Source organism: Cajanus cajan, chromosome 7, assembly GCF_000230855.2.
Source record: "Cajanus cajan strain Asha chromosome 7, NIPB_CcT2T_4, whole genome shotgun sequence".
In the NCBI taxonomy this organism is placed as follows: Eukaryota; Viridiplantae; Streptophyta; class Magnoliopsida; order Fabales; family Fabaceae; genus Cajanus; species Cajanus cajan.
The window spans coordinates 7,578,355-7,600,694 of NC_138523.1; the positions used below are offsets into that span (position 1 = coordinate 7,578,355).

The following is a 22,340-nucleotide window of genomic DNA, read 5'->3' on the forward strand; positions in this document are numbered from 1 at the left end:
TATTTTCATTAGAAAGATACCTTATCTTTATATAACTATTGACGTTAATAGTATAGTTGATAGTTATCTATATTTATTATATAAATGGATTTATATTCATTTTTTTAAAGATAATATTAAAAATTAATTATCACATGATTATTCAAATAAATTAACTACTCTTAATTTTTTTAAAAAAATAATATTCAAATTCTTATAGGGACACAGTACGTCAAGCTCGCTGGCTATGTATAAAAACTTTTGTAGTTTTTCATAATTTTTATTTAGCAATTTTTTAATTCTATTTAAAAAATTAAAATTATCTCATCAATTCTGTCTATATAATTGTCCCTGTCACCCATCCATGGTCAACCCGTAGGCACTCGGTGTGGAATCAAAATTATTAAACCGATAAAACCAATGGCATAGCCATCGGTACTTTGTTCTTTTCCTTTCTCTCACACTCACTCTCTGTGAAGAATGTTGAAGTTGGGATTTGTGTTTCTGATTTTGGTTATAACGAAATCAGTGCCCACCGCACTGTCAAAGTATGAAAGCATTGAGCCTTTGCTTCAGCGCTTGGACTCCAAACGGGCACCTCCATCGGTGCAAGAAGCCGCAGCCGTTGGTGTTCTCAAAAGACTGCTTCCTACCCATTTGTCCGCTTTTCAGTTCAAAATAGTTTCCAAGGTCTCTGCCCTTTTCCTTTCTCAAAAGACTTATTTTCTGAAAAATATTCCTTATTTTTAGTAGACTCTCTAAACTGTTTTTAAGTTGTATTCAAAAAGACTCTTAATCAATGTCACGGTCACTTTACATGGTAATCTTTTTGGAAGTATCATTGACTATATTGTAAATATGTTGTTGTTGTTGTTTTTTTTTTTTGTTTACAATTTTCAGGATGTCTGTGGTGGAGACAGTTGTTTTCTAATAAACAATCACAACAGGTCAAGCCAGAATGAGCCTGAGATAATGTATGTCAGGATAAATTTATGCTGATGATTATGATTAGTGTTTATTTGTTAAGTTAATTGTTATTCCTTCCAGTTCCGAATTTTCCTTAAAATTGTGAGATGGTTGGATTCTTTTATTTACAAGTTACAACTTGATTTGATTTTGATTCTTCTTTTCCTTATATTTAAACTTGATTTTCTCGTATAAAATGCTAATGAACTGCTTAATTTGTTCTGTATATCATGTGGTAAAAGTTCTAGCATTGAAATCATGTGCTCTTTGATGTGGTTGCTTGGTCTGTTTTGCTTCATCCTTTAATATTAACCTGGCACTGTCATCGTATCATGTGTATATATATTTGTCAGCATTAGGGGAACCACCGCTGTTGAGATTGCGTCTGGCCTCCATTGGTATCTTAAGTATTGGTGTGGTGCTCATGTCTCATGGGATAAGACAGGTGGTATTCAGACAACTTCAGTCCCTCAGCCGGGGTCACTACCCCGTTTGGAAGATAAGGGTCTGAAGATTAAACGGCCTGTTCCTTGGAATTATTACCAAAATGTTGTTACCTCCAGTTGTGAGTATCAAAATCAACTTTCCATAGAACAAGACATTTCTCTCTCTCTCTCTCTCTCTCTCTCTCTCTCTCTTTTTGCATACTGCATCACTGAATGAGAATTTGAACTGATGTAGTTCAGTAGCTGACAAGTGCCAAAGCTTAAAAGTTAAAACTTTGTTCTAAGAAAGGATGATAAGCTTGGTTGTAACAAAAAGGTTAAATTTATTACTGTTTGTAAATGTAAAAATTTCTACTAAATAAGTTCTAGCCTTATTCGGAAGGGAAATAACCTACTTGTAAAAAACAACTGACAGTACATTCTCAAGGTCAGATAGGTAGCTTAAACATATTTCTGCTAAAGAGAAGACCATAAACCTACTATATCCCAAAAAAATGCTGTGCAAGATCCTGCTGAGATTTATAAAAAACAGAAGGAAGTAAGGTATGGCTAACTGCTGTTAGACATAAATAATCGTCATATAATTCTTCATATGGGTAAAAGTAAAACTATCAGGTTGGGTTAGGTGAGCAAATATTGGATTTTTAATTGACAATTTGACATGCTTTCCTCACAAGGAGAACGGGTAAGGTTCCATTAGAAGCAAAGATGATAAGCTAAATGTTCTTCTTGGTTCTTTGCAGATTCATATGTTTGGTGGGACTGGGAAAGGTGGGAAAAAGAGGTAGATTGGATGGCACTTCAAGGGGTGAACCTGCCCTTGGCATTTACTGGACAGGAAGTAATTTGGCAGAAGGTTTTTAAGGTAAAGTGCTATTTAGTTTGAGGATATTAATTGAGCCAAAGATTGGTTACTAGAATCTATAAAGACCAAAAGAATTCTGGGTTAAGTTCTATATAAAGCTTTTTTGCCTATCAGATATTAATTACTCGTTAAATTATTTTTGTAAGATCCTACATGTTATGGATATTAGAAATTCAGCATTTTATTTATATTGCTATTAGTGATATCACTTTGTTAAAATGCAAGTTTTTTAACAATTATTTTACTTTTTTGCTGCATCAAATACAATGTGGTAGCTTGTTTTCATTTGGATTTTGTTATGTGATTGATTATGCTATATGTGCATCAAATAAAGTTTGCAGAGGCCTCTCAAATGTAGTAGTTTCATGACAACACTTCACATTGCAGCCAACCCAATTTTTCATGAGAGGACCAAACATATTGAAGTTGACTTCAATTTTTTAGAGTTAAAGTTCTTTCTGGTTGTATTGCTAATAGCTACACTTGTTCTAATGAACTAGTTGATATTTTCTCCAAGTCACTTAGGGCCTCCCGAACAAGCTTGGTGCATATATTTTATATGCTCTAGCTTGAAGGGGAGTGTTAGTATTGGGACTGTAAGCCTATTAGTAGTTTTAGTTGTATTTATATATGTATCCTTGTACTCATTTGTTTGTTGAAGAAGAAATATACTTTCCGTTTTCTACACTAACAATATACTTTCAGCTTAAACTCCTAGAACAGACTGTATTCATTAAATTTCTATTGTAGCCTCTTGAAGAAAACAATAGAAAAAGTATTTTGGCTAGATGTATCCCTAGTCCTTTTCCCACTTCTATCATTTCAACCATGAGGACAAGGTTGTTTCTCAAGGGGTGGTATTTTTAGGATACAAGGAGGAGGGGAGTTTAGAATATTAATTAGTTAGTTAGAGGAGTTTATTTGATATAAATAGGGAAGGATATTAATATGGAGGAGTATAAGTTGTCATTTGCAAATTGAGCATTAGCTCTTTGAGATGGTGGATATTGAGAGAATATAAATCTGTACTATTGATTGGTGAAGAATGAATTTCACTTAATGATTCAAGAGAGGTGCATCTATTATATAGATGCTAAAGTGTACAAGAGAAGCTACTTACAGTAGAATACAAGGGAAGCTAAGTAATAATGACTAACAGTCACTTACAATATAGTCAGGGAAGCCCTTGGAGGAGAGATTACTCTCCTATTCCTTGTTCTTTTCATCCTTTCAATAAAATCTTTCTTTTCTTTCTCATTTCAATTCTTGGTTCCTAACAAATAGTATCTTCTAATTGTAGGATTTTAACATTAGTTCAGAAGAATTGAATAATTTCTTTGGTGGACCTGCTTTCCTTGCTTGGGCTCGCATGGGAAATTTACATGGGTAGGTAAAAGCAGTATGTAAACCCTGTTGTTCATTTTTAATCTGTATAGAAAGTCTGGGAAATGTTCTTGCAAGTTAAGTTTATTGTTTCATATTCATTATTCAGTCAGTCATATTTCATATTGTAAAAATGGGGGTATCTGTGCCTGAACACTTTATACATTATAATGAAAATTATAATGCTGAGAAAATAATAAAGAAAAAGAGTTATTGTTTGGTACAAATTTCAAAATTATTTGAAGGCCTTGTTCTTTTTATTTTTTAAAATTCTAGGTAGACTTCTTCCATGTCAGTGTCACTAAGAAATGCATTGCATTATTGTGACAAATACTCAATACCCAAGAGATGATTAATAATAAGAAATTGTATTTTGGGGACTACTTATATGGTCAGTTTTCAGAACTGTTAACATTGTTTTCAGGTATTAGGGAATTGTAATGTGACTAATACACAATACCCAACTCAAAGAGATGATTATCATAAGAAATGAAATTGTATATTGGGGGGACTACTACCATGGTCAGTTTTCAAACCTGTGAACATTATTTTTAGGTTTTGGGGAAATGAAAATGAATATTGGACTACTACTATGGTCAGTTCTCAAAACTGGGAACATTCTTTTTAGACATTGGGAAATTAGGATGACCTAGTCTATACTTCCACAAAACTATTGCACTTGGTTATTACGTGAAGCTGAAATAACTGTAAGTGATACACTACTTGCAACGTGCGGTTGTTCTTTAGTGTTAGAACTGTAAGGATATTGTGGAGAATATTTTTTCATTCATTTACAACAGATCACACAGGGTGAATAAATAGAGAAACAAAAACAGATCCTGTACACCAATCTAATCCTAAAAATCAGGAACCATAATCTCCTTGGAATCTATTTGTGCTAAAAAAGAAAAAAAATACAATTGATCCTGTAAATAAATAAATAATTAATGCCTAGTTGTAAACAAGGATCAAACAATCCTGATTGATTCTATAGAGAAAACAGATTTTGCTTAAATGATCCTTCCTAATTGATTTTAGAAAGAGTTGAAAGAAAGGATTTTTATTAATTTGTTTCATACTCATTACATTCTTCTCTTCCACTATTATAGAGATACATTTGTCCCTAAAACAGGTAACTATGAAAATAAATAAATATAAAAGAAATAAGAAAAGATCATATCAAATCTCCTAAGATATTTTTATTTACAACACTCCCCCTCAAGTTGGTAAATGAATATCAATCATTCCCAACTTGCCTATCAACTCTTCAAATTTGCTAGTAGGTAGTCCTTTAGTGAATATATCTACTACTTGAAGTTCTGTGGGAACATGAACTGTAACAATAAGACCACTGTCCAACTTCTCTTTGATGAAGTATTTGTCTATCTCAATATGCTTGGTCTTGTTATGTTGAACTCGATTATGAGCAATGTTGATGGCTGACTTGTCACAAAACAGCTTCATAGGCATCTCAATTTGAATTCTAAGGTCATCAAGAATAATCTTCATCCATAGCCCTTCACATATGCCCTGTGCCAAGGCTTGAAATTCAGGTTTTGCACTAGATCGAGCAACTACATTTTGTTTCTTACTCTTCCAAGTCACCAAATTCCCCCCCCCCCCCCAAGAACATGCAATATCTAGAAGTAGATCTCCTATCTGTGACTGACCTTGCGTAGTCTGTATCAATTTCCATAGATATGGTGTCTCCTCTTTTGAATAGTAAGGTCATCAAGAATAATCTTCATCCATAGCCCTTCACATATGCCCTGTGCCAAGGCTCGAAATTCAGCTTTTGCACCAGATCAAGCAACTACATTTTGTTTCTTACTCTTCCAAGTCACCAAATTTCCCCCCAAGAACATGCAATATCTAGAAGTAGATCTCCTATCTGTGACTGACCTTGCGTAGTCTGCATCAATATATATTTCCATAGACATGGTGTCTCCTCTTTTGAATAGTAATCCCTTCCTTGGACTTGACGTTAAGTACTAAAGGATTCTGTCAATTGCTTGCATATGCCTTTCAAAGGGTTCATGCATGAATTGACTAACAACACTCATAACATAAGCAATGTCTGGTCTAGTGTGTGATAGGTAAATTAGTTTTCCTACCAATTTTTGGTATTGATATTTTTCCATTGGTGGACTTTCCTCACTTCCAATTTTGTGATTTTGTTCAATTAGAACTCCTAAGGTCTTACATCCCAACTTCCCTGTTTCTTTAAGAAAATCTTTGGGAGATAAATATGCCTTTCTTGGAATAAGCAACTTCAATTTCCAAGAAATATTTTAATTTTCTCAAGTCTTTCATCTCAAATTGTGTTGCCAATTTTTTCTTCGGGGTTAATTTTTCTTCTTCATCATCACCTACAATGATCATGTTGTTTACATAGACTAAAAGTATTGTTAGTTTACCATTAGGGGAATGTTTTATAAACAAAGTATGATCCCCTTGACTTTGTTTGTATCCCAAAGAAATCATTGTCTAGGTAAATCTCCCAAACCATGCTTGTGGAGATTGCTTGAGTCCATACAAGGCTTTTTTTTTAATCTGCATACTTTATTTTCTTCAATTGAAGCTCCAAATCCAAGGGGGATTTCCATGTAAACTTCTTCTAAATCTCCATGTAAGAAAACATTCTTTACATCAAACTATTGTAAGTCCCAACTAAAATGAGCTGCAAGGGAATGTATAACTTGTATTGTATTCATCTTTACCACTGGTGCAAACGTCTCCTCATAGTCTATCCCATAAGTCTATGTGTACTCCTTTGATATCAATCTTGCTTTGTATCTTTCTACCGTCCCATTAACTCCGTGCTTTACTGTGAATATCCATCTGTATCCTACAACCTTCTTGTCTCTAGGTCTATCTACAAACTTCTATGTTGAGTTCTTTTCCAATGCTTTCATTTCTTCTTTCATGGCTAGAACCCAATGTTTTTCTCTCATAACTTCTTGGACTGAATTTGGGATATTTATTGAATCAATGGCAGCTATAAAACTTTGATGTTGAGCAGACAAGTGGTTAGTACAAACATACTGTGAAATAGGATATTTAACACAATATCTTTTCCTTTTCCTCAAAGCATTAGGGATATGAGTATCATTATTAACACTTACTTCCTCCAAATTACCTTCAGGACCACTTACCTCTGAGTCAGATGATTCCTCTTGTTGTGGAACTAAGGTGGATTTTTTCTTCCTTTGATATTTTATACCAAAGAACTTATCTTCCTATTCTTTTTCATTTTGGACATTTTGTAGAGACAAAAATGGTAATAACTCTGAGAAAGACTCGTCCTCGGGTTCAAAATTTTTTCTCCCCCGGAAGCCGAGGACAAACAAATAAGGATTCATTTTCATTGAAGGTAATATCCATGTAAACAAAGAATTTACAACTCTGAAGATGATAACATTTGTAACCCTTTTTATTTGAAGGGTAACTAACAAAAACACATTTGATTGCTTTTGGATCTAGTTTACCTCTATGAGGACAATGTGAATGAACAAAAGCAACAAAACCAAAACCATGACAAGGTAAACTTGACATCAATGGGGAAGAAGGAACCAATGATTGTAACAATTCAATAGGGTTAACACCATTAAGGACTCGAGTGGGTAACCTATTTATGAGATAGGTAGAGGTTAGAACAACTTCTCCTCAGAAAGTGTTAGGAACAAACATTTGGAAGAGTAAGGCTTCGGTAACTTCTAAGAGATGACGATTTTTCCTTTTTGTAACCCCATTTTGTTGAGGGGTATTAACACATGTAAGTTCATGTACATGACCATTATATCAGTGATAAATTTAGACAAATCATGATTCACATATTCTGTACCATTATCAAATCTTATTCTTTTTATGGACTTACCAAACTGATTTTTAACAAGATGGAAGAAGTTGATAAATATTTGACCAACCTCGGATTTGTTTTTCATTAGGTATGTTCATGTTACCCGTGTACAATCATCAATAAATGTCACAAACCATTTAGAACTAGAGATAGATTCCACAACGGGTCCTCACACATCAGAATGAATTAAATCAATTGTGGAGAATATTTTTTCATTCATTTACAACTGATCACACAGGGTGAATAAATAGAGAAACAAAAACAGATCCTGTACACCAATCTAATCCTAAAAATCAGGAACCATAATCTCCTTGGAATCTATTTGTGCTAAAAAAGAAAAAAATACAATTGATCATGTAAATAAATAAATAATTAATGCCTAGTTGTAAACAAGGATCAAATAATCCTTATTGATTCTATAGTGAAAACAAAGTTTGCTTAAATGATCCTTCCTGATTGATTTTAGAAAGAGAAAGAACATATCTTGTTTCATAATATTCCACATTCGAGACTCCCCCTCAATCTGGGTGATAGATATCAATTATTCCTAAATTGGATCTAATGCTTCCACTCTACGTCATTTCATAGATGTCAGGCCGCTGCCAGTGGATTGATGATGTTGCAACACTCTGTTACTGTGGACTCTCACTGTCACAGAGCACAGAGCACAGAGCACAGAGCAGACTTTTAATCATTGATGCTATCCACATTCGAGTATGTTTCCTTCACTGCATCCCACCTCTCCCTGGCTGTGTTGTAGTACATGAAATTTTATCCAATTTCATTGGTCATGGTGATAAGAAGCCATGACATCACAAAGCTATTCTTAAGCTGCCATTTTTGCAGATTGTTGTCACCTCTCTGGTTGCTTGGTGTCCCCTGTGATATATCCTTCCTTGCTTTTTCCTTGGAGAGAGATCCAAACTGATCTTGCCCATTGGATGAAGTTTTGACCATTTAGTTTGTGGCCAGTGATTGGGAGATCTGTACCCTTGTCGAGTTTGATCTGAGAGTAGTGATCACCATTTTGGGTGATCTCTGACTTTTGTCTCTCCTTGATTGGAATGTTTACCAGCTGCTAGAATGGTTCAGAACCTGGCTCTGATAACATGCAGAAAATAATTTTTCATCGATTTACAATTGATTACACAGGGTGAATAAATAGGAAACAAAAGCAGAGCCTGTACATCAATAAAATCCTAAAATTCAGGAACCATAATCTCCTTGGAATCTGTGTTAAAAAAAAGAAAAAAACAATAATACAATTAATCTTGTAAATAAATAAATAATTAATTAATTCCTAGCTGTAAACAAGGATTAAATAATCTTGATTGATTCCATAGAGAAAACAAATCTTACGTACATGATCCTGATTTATTTTAGAAAGAGAACAGATCTTTTTTCCCAATATTCCAATTTTTGCGGATATATGCTTTGCACATTTCTTAGCATTGCCGATCATCTTCCTTTGTTTCAATTCTGGAAATTCCCTATTTGAGTAGAAATTAGTGAAGCAGTTCATGTCTGTGGCCAGTTTGCTAAATGGACAGCAAATTATGAGTCAAATTGGATAGTAAGAGAACAGAATTTAAGGTCAAATTATCAGATAAATATACAGGAGAGAACATAGCAATGGGTCTGCTATTATTTTCCCTTAATTTTTATCTTTAAATCTCCTAAATTTAAAAAAAAAAACAGTTTAATGAATATTTAGGATACACCCATCCTAATCTCTATTGAAAGGATTAGACAAAAATAAGGAAACAGAACTAAATGAGAAAACTACAAAAAAAAAAAAAAAATTCCTAATCAGTCTGGTCCCTAAACTATTGGGATTGGAATCAGATCATATAATTACACTTTTTAACTGAATGTTCTTTGGTTTCTAATGAGATTTATCTTTCACAGCTGGGGTGGGCCTTTATCTCAAAATTGGTTAGATCAACAATTAGTGTTACAGAAACAGATAATTTCGCGAATGTTGGAGTTGGGGATGACACCAGGTATGCTTGCACCATAAAACCTGTGGATTTGTTTTTTAAGTTTCATTCTATTTAATATCAACATATGTGTATGTGTTTGGTTTTATGAAATGAAGTGTCAAATAATTTTCAAATTTTGTATATGTGATCTATTCATTAAGAATTTTTAATTTAAAGGTTGGATTGATAAAATTTAATGTATATTGTGAGTTATTGAGTGAAATAACTTGATCTCTGTCGTATATATTCTTAGAATATATTACTAGAAAATAATGATAGAGAGTATTGTGTCGTGGCACTAGTTACTACCCTGAAAGCAAATTACGGTGGAGCTTCGATGCAATTTAAAATCCCGTTTTGCGGTTTTGCTCCCTAAGGTTTATGCAACATTGTGTTTGAACCTTGCACGATGCACTCAAATGTCAAAATATGTTGAAGTCCCACAAACAATACCCAAAAGAACATACCATGAAGGAAAAACTAGGAAAATAGATATTGTTCTCTGTCTCATAAGACTCACCTTGTCATTTCTATATCTATATATATAGTGTAAAGGGAATCAATCAATTGACAAGTATTTAAGAAATGCTTTTAATATCAATGGTAACATAATAATTAATATGTCAACATTAACAAAGCAATTGATATGCCAATGGTAACAATGAAATAATTAAATTAGCACTTATATGTCATTATTCCCATAATCCTCCACTAATGACAGATAAGTGAAAGAGAGAATACAAATTTTGGGCAAGGAAAGGTTCTTGTGCTAATGTTCATAGGATTGAATTAACACATAGTGTAGTAAGTCAACACCTTATGTCCAAAAAATAAATTACTCTCGAATTTAATGGATTTAAGATGAGACTCCCACAACACACTTTTACGTTTAAAAACAGGATTGATATGTGATTTAAATTTTACACAATAATTTAGGTCTTTTTTATGTACTTGCACCTTGAGTTGGTCATGAGTGCTCTAGAAAGATAGCCAAAGTCTTTCATGGAAGGTGACCTATGCCTTCACACTCACATACATCTAGTGCATATCTATAGCACCACCTATATCAATGGCTATATATCTATGAAGAGTTCATGGCTCAACATTACATCAAGTACTACCACATGCCATAGGGATGAAAAATGTAGTGCTTAAGAGTATTCATATGACTTCTTTTGACCACTAATTGGGTGTCCACCACACTTTCCTCCACTCATGGCCTTAAGCACACCCCTTCGACATATCTAGGATAATTTTCCTAGGTAATCCATTTGTGAAATGATCTGTAAGATTTTTCTCACTTTTTACATACTCGTGTGAGATACCACAATTTTTAATTAAAATTTTGACAACACCATGTCTCGTACATGTGTCTTCTGATATCATTATAAGCACTACTAGTCACACCAATTGCAACTTATTAATCACAATGAAGAGATACAAGAGATGTAGGTCTCCCCCACAATAATATATTAGTCATTAAGCCTCTTAACTATTTTGCTTACTCAGTTGCAAGCTCAAGTATTAGGAATTCCAATTTCATTGTAAACCATACTATACATGTGTTTTTTGTTGATTTTTGAGAAATAATACCACCTTCTAAAGTTTACCCTCATCATTGTCTGAACTCTAATTTGCAATACAAAATCATTTTGAGTAGTTGGAAAGTTAATAAGCTGTAAACTCTAATTCATAGTACCTTTAGATACTTTAAAAGGTGTAAAAAAACTTTTGAATAATCATCATTTGGATTATGAATGTATTTACTCAATCTACTTACAATATATGCAATGTCAATTATAGTGTAATTTATGAGATATATAACACTACCACTTATTTTTGCATATTCAGATTAAGAAACACTAGTCCCATTTCCAACGACATTCCATCATTGTTTTAAAGATTAATTCTTGGATCATATGATGCTTTATCACATACAACATTGAAATTATTGAAATTTCCTTAATATTTTTCAACATAATAAGCTTGACTTATAGAGAATCCATTTTAAGTTTTTCGTATTTTAATAGCCAAAATCACATAAACTTCTCCCAAGTCTTTCATCTCAAATTTAAATCTTAAAAAAACTCTTTAATTTTGATCACCATTTCCAAAGAGGTGTCAAGTAAAGTAACAATATATCACAATATGATAACAATTAAAATCAATTATTTTTACATACAAACAAGAATCAACAGTGAACTTCTCATACCATTACTTGTGTGCCTGTTTTTAAACCATACAATCTAAGCTTACATACCTTGTGTTCTTGTCTTGATACAATATAACCTTATGGTTACTTCAAGTGAAAAAATGTTTTATTTTTTTAAGACTACAATCAGTCATAAGTACTTTTTATTTTATACTTAATAACATAACAATTTCTAAAGTAACACTTTTAGACTTTCATTGTATTACGTTATTTATTCACATTGACAGATGCGTTTGAGCATTTGATAGTGTGCATATTTTCAACATTTTTTTTATGATTATATCTGTAATTTTTTCTCATCAAATTAAATAAAAAGGAGAAATAATAATTGATTTTTCTTTTGTTGGATCATTCACAAAATTTGTTCAGATGATAACAAATACCAAGTACTACCACTAAATAAGAAGCAATTTTAACATAAAAACAAGATTGTTAACATATACAACTAAAACATCACTTTATCACAATAATAAATCAATTTTTTTTAAAAGCCTTATATTTGCATAATGGATAATATTTTTTTGCCACATCATTTTTCATTTTTATTTTCAAAAACATTTTGTAAATTGTTTGACACAGAGATCAAATAACCAATTTGACAAACAGTTAAAGAAATGATAACATACCCATTCTTTGCATATTTAGTAGTTTTTGATTACTCTGATTGTAGTTTCCACTACCCCATTTTTTTTTCTCAAGGGAATTATTGATGCATCTTTGAAATATTGTGAGTCTCGATTTACTCAGAATCAACAATCTTTACAGTCATCCCTTGTAGTTAGTTTCAGTTTGAGTTTCGACATATTAACCAAATCAATTTCATAAATATCAAATTCATTAGAACAACACAATCAAAAGAGATAAATAATTTGTTTTTTGATTGTTAGAAAATAATATTAGAAAAAGAATGAAACAGAGTAGTGTGTTGTGGCACTAATAATTGCCTTGAAAGCAAATTCCGGTAGACTTTTGGTGCAACCCAAAATCCGATTTTGCTCCCCTAGGTTTACACAGTATTGTGTCTAAACCCGTGCACTTGAGGTTAAAACACGTTGGACTCTCACAAACAATGCCCAAAAAAACAGAGTATGAAGGAAAATCTAGGAAAATATATATTGTTCTCTATCTCCTAATACTCACTTTGTAGAAAGAGAATCAATCCGTTGGCAATATTTAAGAAATGCTTTTAATACCAATGGTAGCATAATAATTAATATGTCAACAATAACAAAACAATTAATATGCCAACTGTAACAATGAAATAATTAACACTTATATAGTTATATGTCATTATTTCTATATATATATACATGAGAGAGATCCACTTAATCTTATTCTAATCAATAACTTATGGTCTAAATTGAATTTTAAAGATTAAACCGTTAAATTAAAAATTCTCAATGAATAAATCAAGTCTATACATTTTTACAAAAATTGAAAATTATTTGATATTTCGTTTCATTAATTCAAATTAACGGATAATTATAAAAGCATTTATTGTAAACTTGATTTATGCATAAAAACTTTTAATTTAACAGTTTGATATAGAACATAAGTTATTGACTGAAATAAGTCTACCGATACTTACTCTTGACATAAGTGGATCCCTCTTCTCTCTCTCTCTCTCTCTCTCTCTCTATATATATATATATATATATATATATATATATGCTTTGTGATTTTCTTTAAAGCATCCAGATTCACAGAAGCCAAAATGGTTTTCTCAAAATGTTGTCTACACTTTTTAAATTTATCATTTTGATTTAACTTTGACTTTTTATATTCTAGTGCTGCCATCCTTCTCTGGGAATGTTCCAGCTGCTTTGACAAAGATATTCCCTTCGGCAAAAATAACTAGACTTGGTGACTGGTATTCTCTTATATGATTGTTCATTTTTCAGTCATATTTTTGTGTTACATTTTTGCTGCATCCACTGCATAACTTAGATGAAGAATTCCAGACTAGCGTGTTGAATTTAGGGGGAGAGGAAAATAGATAGAACAAGATGGAAGAGAGATAGAAAATGTGGGGGGAAATAAAGGAGAATAAAATCAAATCAGATCTTAATTAGCTGTTCTTGATCTTTACTACCTAAATTTTCTAGAATCCCTATTTGAAATTTAAATTTAAAATTAATGCACATACAACTGTCAACAATATGATATATGAACTACACATTATTTTTACAAAGTGTATTATGTATTTTTAGTAACTGTCTTGATTTGGTTTTGTTCTTCATAAAGACCTTTTCAATGTTTTAAAATCTCTACCATGTATGTACCATCTGAGGTATTTCATTATTACTGCTTCCAGGAACACTGTTGATGGTGATCCTCGATGGTGCTGTACATACCTTCTTGATCCCTCTGATCCTTTATTTGTTGAAATAGGGGAGGCTTTTATAAGGAAACAAATCAAAGGTGTGCTTAATTTCTCTTTCTTTTCCCCGTTGTTTTTTTTTTCTTTTTCTTTTTCTTATATCATACATCCCATTTCTGGATTATGGGACTCGAATTTGTGCTTGCTAGAGAAAGAGTAAAGACAATGAATGAAGGACCAGTAGCAAAAATGTGCTGGAAAAATCTGTTAGTGGGGAAAAGATGTCTTAACAGAAATTGCAGGTGGCAGAAGCTTATTGGAGAAGGGTGTGTAGGAAACATGTGACAGAAACCTTGTTTCTTATTAGAAGACTAGAGGAATTCTCCTGAGTACAGTTAAAACTATGCAGAACTGAGGGTCTGCACCTCCCAAAATGACAAGATGATCTCCTTTCCTCTCTTTTGTTCTATTTATACATGTAACTGACTACTGATTATAAGTATAACTAACTAAATTAACCAACTAATGAGTTATATAACAACACTTCCCCGTCTCCCAAACATTCACTTTGTACTTAAAGTGAACAGTTTGTGGCTGCTGAGACAAAGTACCTGCAAGGAACCTTTAGAAATGTAGGCAAAATTCTGAAACAACAGCAAAAGGATGGAAATGAATAAAGGGATCTGAATACACTTCTGCTTTATTGAGAAAGAATAGTAAATGGCTACACAAGGAATACTCTTTTACGCTGAGAAAGGGGAAGAGGGTATATCACCAGGGAAAGAAGGGAGAACAGAAGGAAATTTGGTTTATGGGAATGGAAAAGGGAGGAAAGTGGAAAGGTCTCTCAAACACTTGGAGGAGTCTCTATTCACATTTCCTCATCCTTGTTCTTGTATCTCTTTGATACAGTTCAAGAGACAGAGATTTCTGTCAATAGACACTGTTTTTCTTTACTACATTCTGATCCATTTCTATCACAAACTTAGTAAGGGATGGCCTTCGCTGGCAGTGAAACAATGAAAACTGGGTGGATGACAGCACTTTGGAGGATTTTGCTCTCCTCCTTGCTGCTTTTCCTGATTTCACTTTGAGGACTAGGTGAGACTTGTTCAGGGGAATATTAATGGGGCACCACAATGCTGGGATTGCTGAGCATTACGAGCCTCCAATTCCTGTTTACAAGAGAAGGGAGAGTATTGAATTTGAGAATGGAATTCTCTTAAAAAGTGGGTATGGACCTATAACTTAACCCTATAAAACCTGCTTGTAAGATGAGGTTTATTCCCTACTTATATATTTTTTAGTTGTCTTATCTCTAGTCTGTTGGGATACAAATAAGGTTCCACATCGATAAAACAAGAGAAGAAATAACAATTTATAAAACACATACATATTGCAATGATTGAGAGACCTTTTGGGTGATAACTAAAATCAAAACCATGAGAGCCTAGACCCAAAGCGGACAATATCTCATCATTGTGGAGTTATGTGTGAAATAACCTTATAAAAATAACAGTTATAACTCTTATAAAATATCCCTTCAAACAAATACTATAAAATAATCTCAATAGTGGTATCAGAGCCGCAGGTTGGATTCAGTGACAACCAATAAGTTATAACTCTTATAAAGTGATAAGTGCTCATGTGATATACAAAGACAGATTCTGCTGTATGAAAGATTATGTCTCTTGTTTGAGGGAAGAATTATTGGGATACAAACAAGGTCCCACATCGATAAAACAAGAGAATAAATAATCTTATAAAGCACACATTTACTTCAATGATTGAGAGGCCTTTTGGGTGATAATAAAAAAAAAAAACCGTGAGGGTCTAGGTTCAAAGCGGACAATATCTCATTATTGTAGAGTTGTGTGTGAAATAACCTTATAAAAATAACAAAGTTATAACCCTTACAAAATATCCCCTCAGATAAATACCATAAAATAACCCCAACATAGTCGATGTGGGATTTTTGGTTTTTTCCTCAATATATCCCGTCATGTCTAGTACTATTGGGGTTTGTGGTGAGTGACCCTTTTTATTGATTTAGGATAGATGGAACTTGAGTTTTTCCTAATCTTACACCCAACACTATTGGGCTTTGTGTGTTTATCAATGGTGGATGACCCTTTTAAAGTGAATCTAGATAGTTTTGGTACTATCTTAGAAAGTGAATATGGACCTAACTCAACCTTACAAAATCGACTTGTAAGGTGAGAGTTGTCCCTCACTTATATATTCTCTAATTGTCTTATCTTTAGTCGATGTGGGACTTGAATTTTTCTTAATAAATTCTTGAAGGCTTCGATCTAGAGGCAGAGAATAGGTTCTCTGATGGATACTTTTTTTTTTTCTTTCAATCTTACATTAAATATTCTCTACATTCTTTGCTATAATTAGGGCATTGCTCTATACTGTTTTGTATTAGACCGGTGTGAATACTAGGATGTATCATTTTTTTGTTAGTTTAGTTGAATGTCTTGGCCACAAAACTGCTAGTGTTTGGGTTGTAACTATAATTTTCTGTGCCTTTTGCCCTTCACTGTCTAACTCATTTGTGACATTTTTTTTGTGGTAATTTTACAGAATATGGGGATGTAACGGACATTTACAACTGGTAGACTTACTTATCCTCCATACTTTTTTTCTTGGACAAATTCGTAGCATGTTGATGATCTGACATGTCAATCTATTATTCCCTTTTTTCTAATTAGGATTTTCTCTTTTATGATGTATACTGTCATGAATGATTTGGCATGTTTTAATTAGCCTTAACCACATATGCAATGGTCTAACTGGGCCGGGGTGGTTTTTAATTACTCTTGGTTGCTGACATACATAGTATATTTTTGACTGCAGTGACACATTTAATGAAAACTCCCCCCCTACCAATGATCCCGAATATATATCAACTCTTGGAGCTGCAGTATATAAGGGGATTTCCAAAGGTGACAAGGATGCTGTCTGGTTAATGCAAGTATGCTTCAGTTGACTCCGGACTCCGGATCTTCTGGTTTCCTTTTTTATTCCTTTTGTACCATGTTTTCTCATTTAAATTTTATAAGAATCTCAGTTCCTAAAACAACTGCTCTAAACTATAAAGTATACAATGACATCCAACTTTGAATATTTGCGAGTTAAGAGATCACAATGTACTTTAGATTGAATTAAGGAGAGTGGATACACTCTGTGTACTTTATTGTTAGAGAGAAAATAGAGGATACACAGCGGATGCAAGTTTATATAGCCATATTACGTTAATTATACATAAATAGAGGATATTTTGTTAACTCTAAATCATATATACTGCTATTATGACAATAAATATAAAATATCGTATTCTGATTTTTAACACTCCCCCTTATGTTGTTGCATACTTACCCAATTCTAGGTCCTCAAAGACTTGGTGAAAACATCGCCAATTTATCACTAAAGTTGACGATGTTTGTGACAATGTCTCTTGACTCGATTCTCTCTAATGAAATGGAAATCAACTTGAATATATTTGGAACTTTCATGAAAGATTGGATTAGAAGCAATATGTATAGCTACTTAATTATCACAAATGATCTTCATTTGTGTAGTCTCTTCAATCTTGAGTAGCTGAGCTCTGTAGGCTGTTTTAGCCATGAGTTCATAAGTAACTAAAGCCATAGCAGTGTATTCTGCTTCAACACTTGATCTTGCTACAACATGTTGCTTCTTATTTTCCCAGCAGATGTCTTCACAAAGAGACTTCCTAGTGCTAGATTCCAAAATCTTATTGGCAAGTTAAGAATGATTGATATTCATTTATCAACTTGATGTTGGGGGCGGGCGGCGAGTGTTGTAAATATCATAAATATTTAGGAGATTAAAATATCTCTAAATATCGTTAGATATTTGTTACCCAATTTCTTTATTATTGTCATTTCCTTTTTAAGCATAGTCATTTACTCTATATAAAGGGAGATTAGGGACTTTACAATACATACCATTAATATAAAATTTCCTCTTTTTCAACTTATAGCTAAAGTTTAGGAACTGTATCTCAGTACCCTTAATTATCTTTTTCTTTTAACATAAATAAAATCAGAGTGTGTATAATATAGAACACACAATTCATGTAATCCTATTATTCCCTTTCTATAAGTTTGCAGTAAATCATTGATGCCTAAATATGAGAATAAAATTATTCTTTTTTCTACACTAGGCAATATGCCTTTGAGTCATATAGATAGTTTCATTGATTTATAATTCCCTTAAACCTCATTTTGATTCTTCACTTTCTCGGTGTAGATCTATATTCCAGTCTTGTAAAAATATTTCACTGAGGTTAGTAGTACTAACTACTAAGTGTAAGTGGTACAATATAAATATAAGGCAGAGAACATATTCTGTGCACCTAGTCGCAGATTTTCAACAAATGATTGTTCTATATTTTTGTTTCCACTGTGTGGATGTTTTTATGTTGAAGTTTCTTTTCATTGGTGGAGTAACAATTATTCTTTTCTTCCATTTCTTTTCTTGAATATTTTTTGTGCCATTATACAGTAGCTTGTAGCTGACAAATATGTATAAACTTGCAGGGCTGGCTCTTCTACTCTGACTCATCATTTTGGAAGCCACCTCAAATGGAAGTAAGGAATTTAGCAAAGGACCATAGATCTTCTTTTTTTCTTTACATAGGCCATACCCTAGAAGCTTAATCCACTTGACTTGTCATATATGCAATTAATTTGTGTAAACACACTCTTTATGCATTATAAATTCTTGTTTTGCATCTTCTGTCCTGTAGCAGACTACATGGAAATGCTGCTTCTTCAAATTCATTATTTTACTATACATGATACTATTTGCAGGCACTTTTACATTCTGTTCCATTTGGGAAGATGATTGTTCTTGATCTATTTGCTGATGTAAAACCTATATGGAAAACTTCCTTTCAGTTTTATGGTACTCCTTATATATGGTAATTAGCACTTTGTTAGCTCTTGTTACTAGTTTCCATAGAGAAATATGATATTCTACACAATTATGCATTCTCAATCTTACTTTGCTTCAGGTGCATGCTACATAATTTTGGTGGCAATATTGAAATGTATGGCACTCTGGATGCAATTTCTTCCGGGCCTGTTGATGCTCGTGTTAGTGCAAACTCAACTATGGTACTGCTAATATTTCCTGTATCACATATAAGCTTATTGTCATTTAAGATATCAACGATAATTTGAGTTTTTATTTGTTAGAACTTAGAAGCCTAAATTGCAAGCAATGCAAAACCTATCTTTTCTTGCGCCTATTGCATGGCTAATAATTATCTATTGATTCTATTCTTCATTTTATTGTCTTAGCATAAAATATCTTCAGATATTAGCTGAAAAAAAAGTGATTATGTTTCTTGATTTCTGACTTCTACATTTTGGATTTTATATTTGTGTTATTTTTTTTTTTTGCAGGTAGGTGTTGGTATGTGCATGGAGGGAATAGAGCAGAATCCTATTGTTTATGAGTTGATGTCTGAAATGGCATTTCGTGATAAGAAAGTTATAGTTCCGGTAATGTTCTTATGCTCTCATCATGTAGGACAATTATAGTTGATTTGTTTTTGTTAAAGATATGAAAACTTGCAAAGCTAAAAATTAGGGATCGGGGTCCTTTTCTTTATTGTCTTTCCTTGTTTCCTAAACTGTAATTCATTACTTGATTATAAATAAAGTTGAATGTGTGTGAATCATAACACACAATTCCTGCAATTTCTATATGGTATCAGTGTTCAACGGTTCTTTCCCTTGTTTTTCCACCTCTTCAAGGTGAATAATCCCTGTCACACTGTCTGTTGAGTCTCCGATGTGACCACACAATCTGGAGTGCCTTCACTAGCGACCACCATGCTGCCTGACACCACACATGCTTCCATGTGCCACATTTGTCAGGTGTGTCAATCTCACACGCCTGAACGAAAACAATGCGTGAGCCTTTTCCAGTGCCACCTACTTGCTGACTACCCTTCCCCACCACTCATCTACCTCTAGCGACCATTACCAGGCCTGTTTGGTTGATTTTTCATGGCCTTCTTTGTATCTTCTTCCAATTGCGGCTCTTCTGTGACATTTACGAATGTCTCACTCATTCTGTGTAAAAAGTTGATTGGAACAAGAAGCTACATTACCTGGGTAGCAACTATCTAGCTATGGTTCCAAGGTCAAGGTTGTGCCAACCACTTGACCACTTGAGCTGTCGGTATACCCGCCACAGATCAAGTTTGTAGGCAACAATGCTTCTTTATGCAGCGTTCTTTTGTTTTCTATTGCTCCCAACCTTCTGTTTTCAATTGCTCCCAACCTTCAACCTCAATATCAGGCATTCCAACATGTTATGAGGTTTTGACTAAATGCCCCTTGATGGAGGCTCCATGGTGAATTGGAACTCGAATCCTCCAATGATGCTTCCAAGCTCTTCATACTCCTTCCATGGATCAAAAACTCAAAGAAAAAACAAATATGGTGGAGAAAGGAGACGATTAGCGTGCCACCTTTCAAGAGAAAGGATAAGCTAGAAGGGAGGTACTTGCCACAAGGAGAGTTTCCTTGATGATAGTACTTAAGGAGAGAAATTCTCCTAAGTGACTCTAGAGAGAATTGAGACAAAATTATGAAAATTTGATTCTCATAAAACTCAAAATGACCGAATACAATATAGCAAGCTAGGAAACCAAGGTTAAGAATTAATCAAAGTTGCTTAACCATGATCACTCTAGGCACCAATTTTGAATCTCAAATTCAAAATTGGACGTCTCACATGTGAAGCCATGTGCTCCATGTGCTTTTAGATCTAAGATGAAAGCTAGCCAATGAGAGAAGGCCATTTGGCAAGCAAGGAAGGTGTGACTTGTTCTTGGCTCCATGTGCTTAGCATTTTAATTTGAAATTTCCGTCACATGTGTGCCCCCCATGTGCTAAAAATTCAAATAAAATGTTAATCACATGGTCCAAAAGTGAATTACACCTCTTAGGCCCAAAATTACACAGAGGAAAAAATACAATAAAGTGCCTATACTACTTGGCCCAAAATAAGGAAAATTTGCAGTACAAGTATATGGGAGGCATTGGGCTTAATTATTTATTAACTTATAGCTCAAGATGAGTTTAGTCCCACTAACTTCATTATGGGCCCAATCCTCTTGAATCCATCTAGCCATAGCCCTAGTAGTAGGACCCTTGGCTACGCTTTTTCCATCATGCCCCTTGTAGAGGAGTGAATTCTCATTTAAATAAAATAGTGAATTGTAACAGTCCATATTTAATTACAGCAATCCCTGATTTATAGCTATACAAAACTGTACAATTAATGAAATAAATACTATAATAAATTATGAAATATTTTTTTTGACACCAAATTAGGAAATATTAAGAAGTGACTATAGGAGCTATTTTAAATATTAAAAGATGTTGATAATCAAGACAGCTAATATCAGGCTACTTCTATTATCATCCCCTCAAATTGATGCTTCAAATTGATGCAAAAGCATCAATTTGTCAATTAGGAATGTATGTCAAGGTCTTGCCAAGGCCTTTGTAAAGATATCAGCAATTTGATTTGATCTTTGATTTTTTCCTGTATAATTTAATTTAACTTATTTTATAATCAGATTGGCTAGAGAATCTTTTTAATCAAATCTGCCTATTTATACCCCCATTGTAACTATTTATCAATTAATAAGAAAAGCATTTTCTTCTTCTAGACTACACAAGAAAAAAAAAAAAACTACACCAAGTTTACGCACATTTGAAAACATACTTGAGATCATGTGTTGAAATTAATTTTGCATGTATCATTGAAACCTTTTTATTTCTCTTGTAGGAATGGATCAAGAGTTATTGTCGAAGACGATATGGTAAAGCTGTTCATCAAGTTGAGGCTGCTTGGGAAATTCTTTATCATACAATTTACAATTGTACTGATGGAATTGCTGTATGTTTTTCATGTATTTATTTCTGTTTTGCAATTATCTCATATCTTTATCGTATTTTGGAGTATTTTAGATAATCTTACATGATATTTGGGAATGTTTTCCAGGTTTCATTATATTTCCTAATTTGTTTCCTATTTTAATTACAATAAGTCTTCCTGTTGTGTTAGTTGTCTTGGCTTTGTACTTGTAGTAGTGCACTAGTACTTGACCTAGTATTTTAGTATATACAAACCATATATATTGTTCCGCTTTGTTAAACTATATCAATATAATCTATTGCTTGTTCTCTACCTAAACCCAATAATTTCAGCAATCACTTGGACAGATATTGTCTCTCAATGTAGCTTATATAATGGCTTTTGTACCCTTTA

General features: G+C 33.2%; 1 protein-coding gene across 1 annotated transcript in view; it reads left to right on the plus strand.

The window, feature by feature from the left end:
• Window positions 1-342: 342 nt before the first annotated feature.
• The window catches only part of CYL1 (alpha-N-acetylglucosaminidase family / NAGLU family), a 31,826-nt gene continuing 9,828 nt past the window's right edge, over window positions 343-22,340 (plus strand). The window contains exons 1-15 of the mRNA XM_020367553.3: window positions 343-669; window positions 880-953; window positions 1,299-1,510; window positions 2,135-2,256; window positions 3,557-3,642; window positions 9,407-9,501; window positions 13,481-13,562; window positions 14,007-14,113; window positions 16,602-16,632; window positions 16,875-16,992; window positions 18,584-18,634; window positions 18,857-18,966; window positions 19,060-19,162; window positions 19,454-19,552; window positions 21,858-21,968. Of these exons, the coding sequence (XP_020223142.1) occupies window positions 460-669; window positions 880-953; window positions 1,299-1,510; window positions 2,135-2,256; window positions 3,557-3,642; window positions 9,407-9,501; window positions 13,481-13,562; window positions 14,007-14,113; window positions 16,602-16,632; window positions 16,875-16,992; window positions 18,584-18,634; window positions 18,857-18,966; window positions 19,060-19,162; window positions 19,454-19,552; window positions 21,858-21,968 (1,611 nt within the window). The 5' untranslated portion in view covers window positions 343-459. The remainder of the gene's footprint in view (window positions 670-879; window positions 954-1,298; window positions 1,511-2,134; window positions 2,257-3,556; window positions 3,643-9,406; window positions 9,502-13,480; window positions 13,563-14,006; window positions 14,114-16,601; window positions 16,633-16,874; window positions 16,993-18,583; window positions 18,635-18,856; window positions 18,967-19,059; window positions 19,163-19,453; window positions 19,553-21,857; window positions 21,969-22,340) is intronic.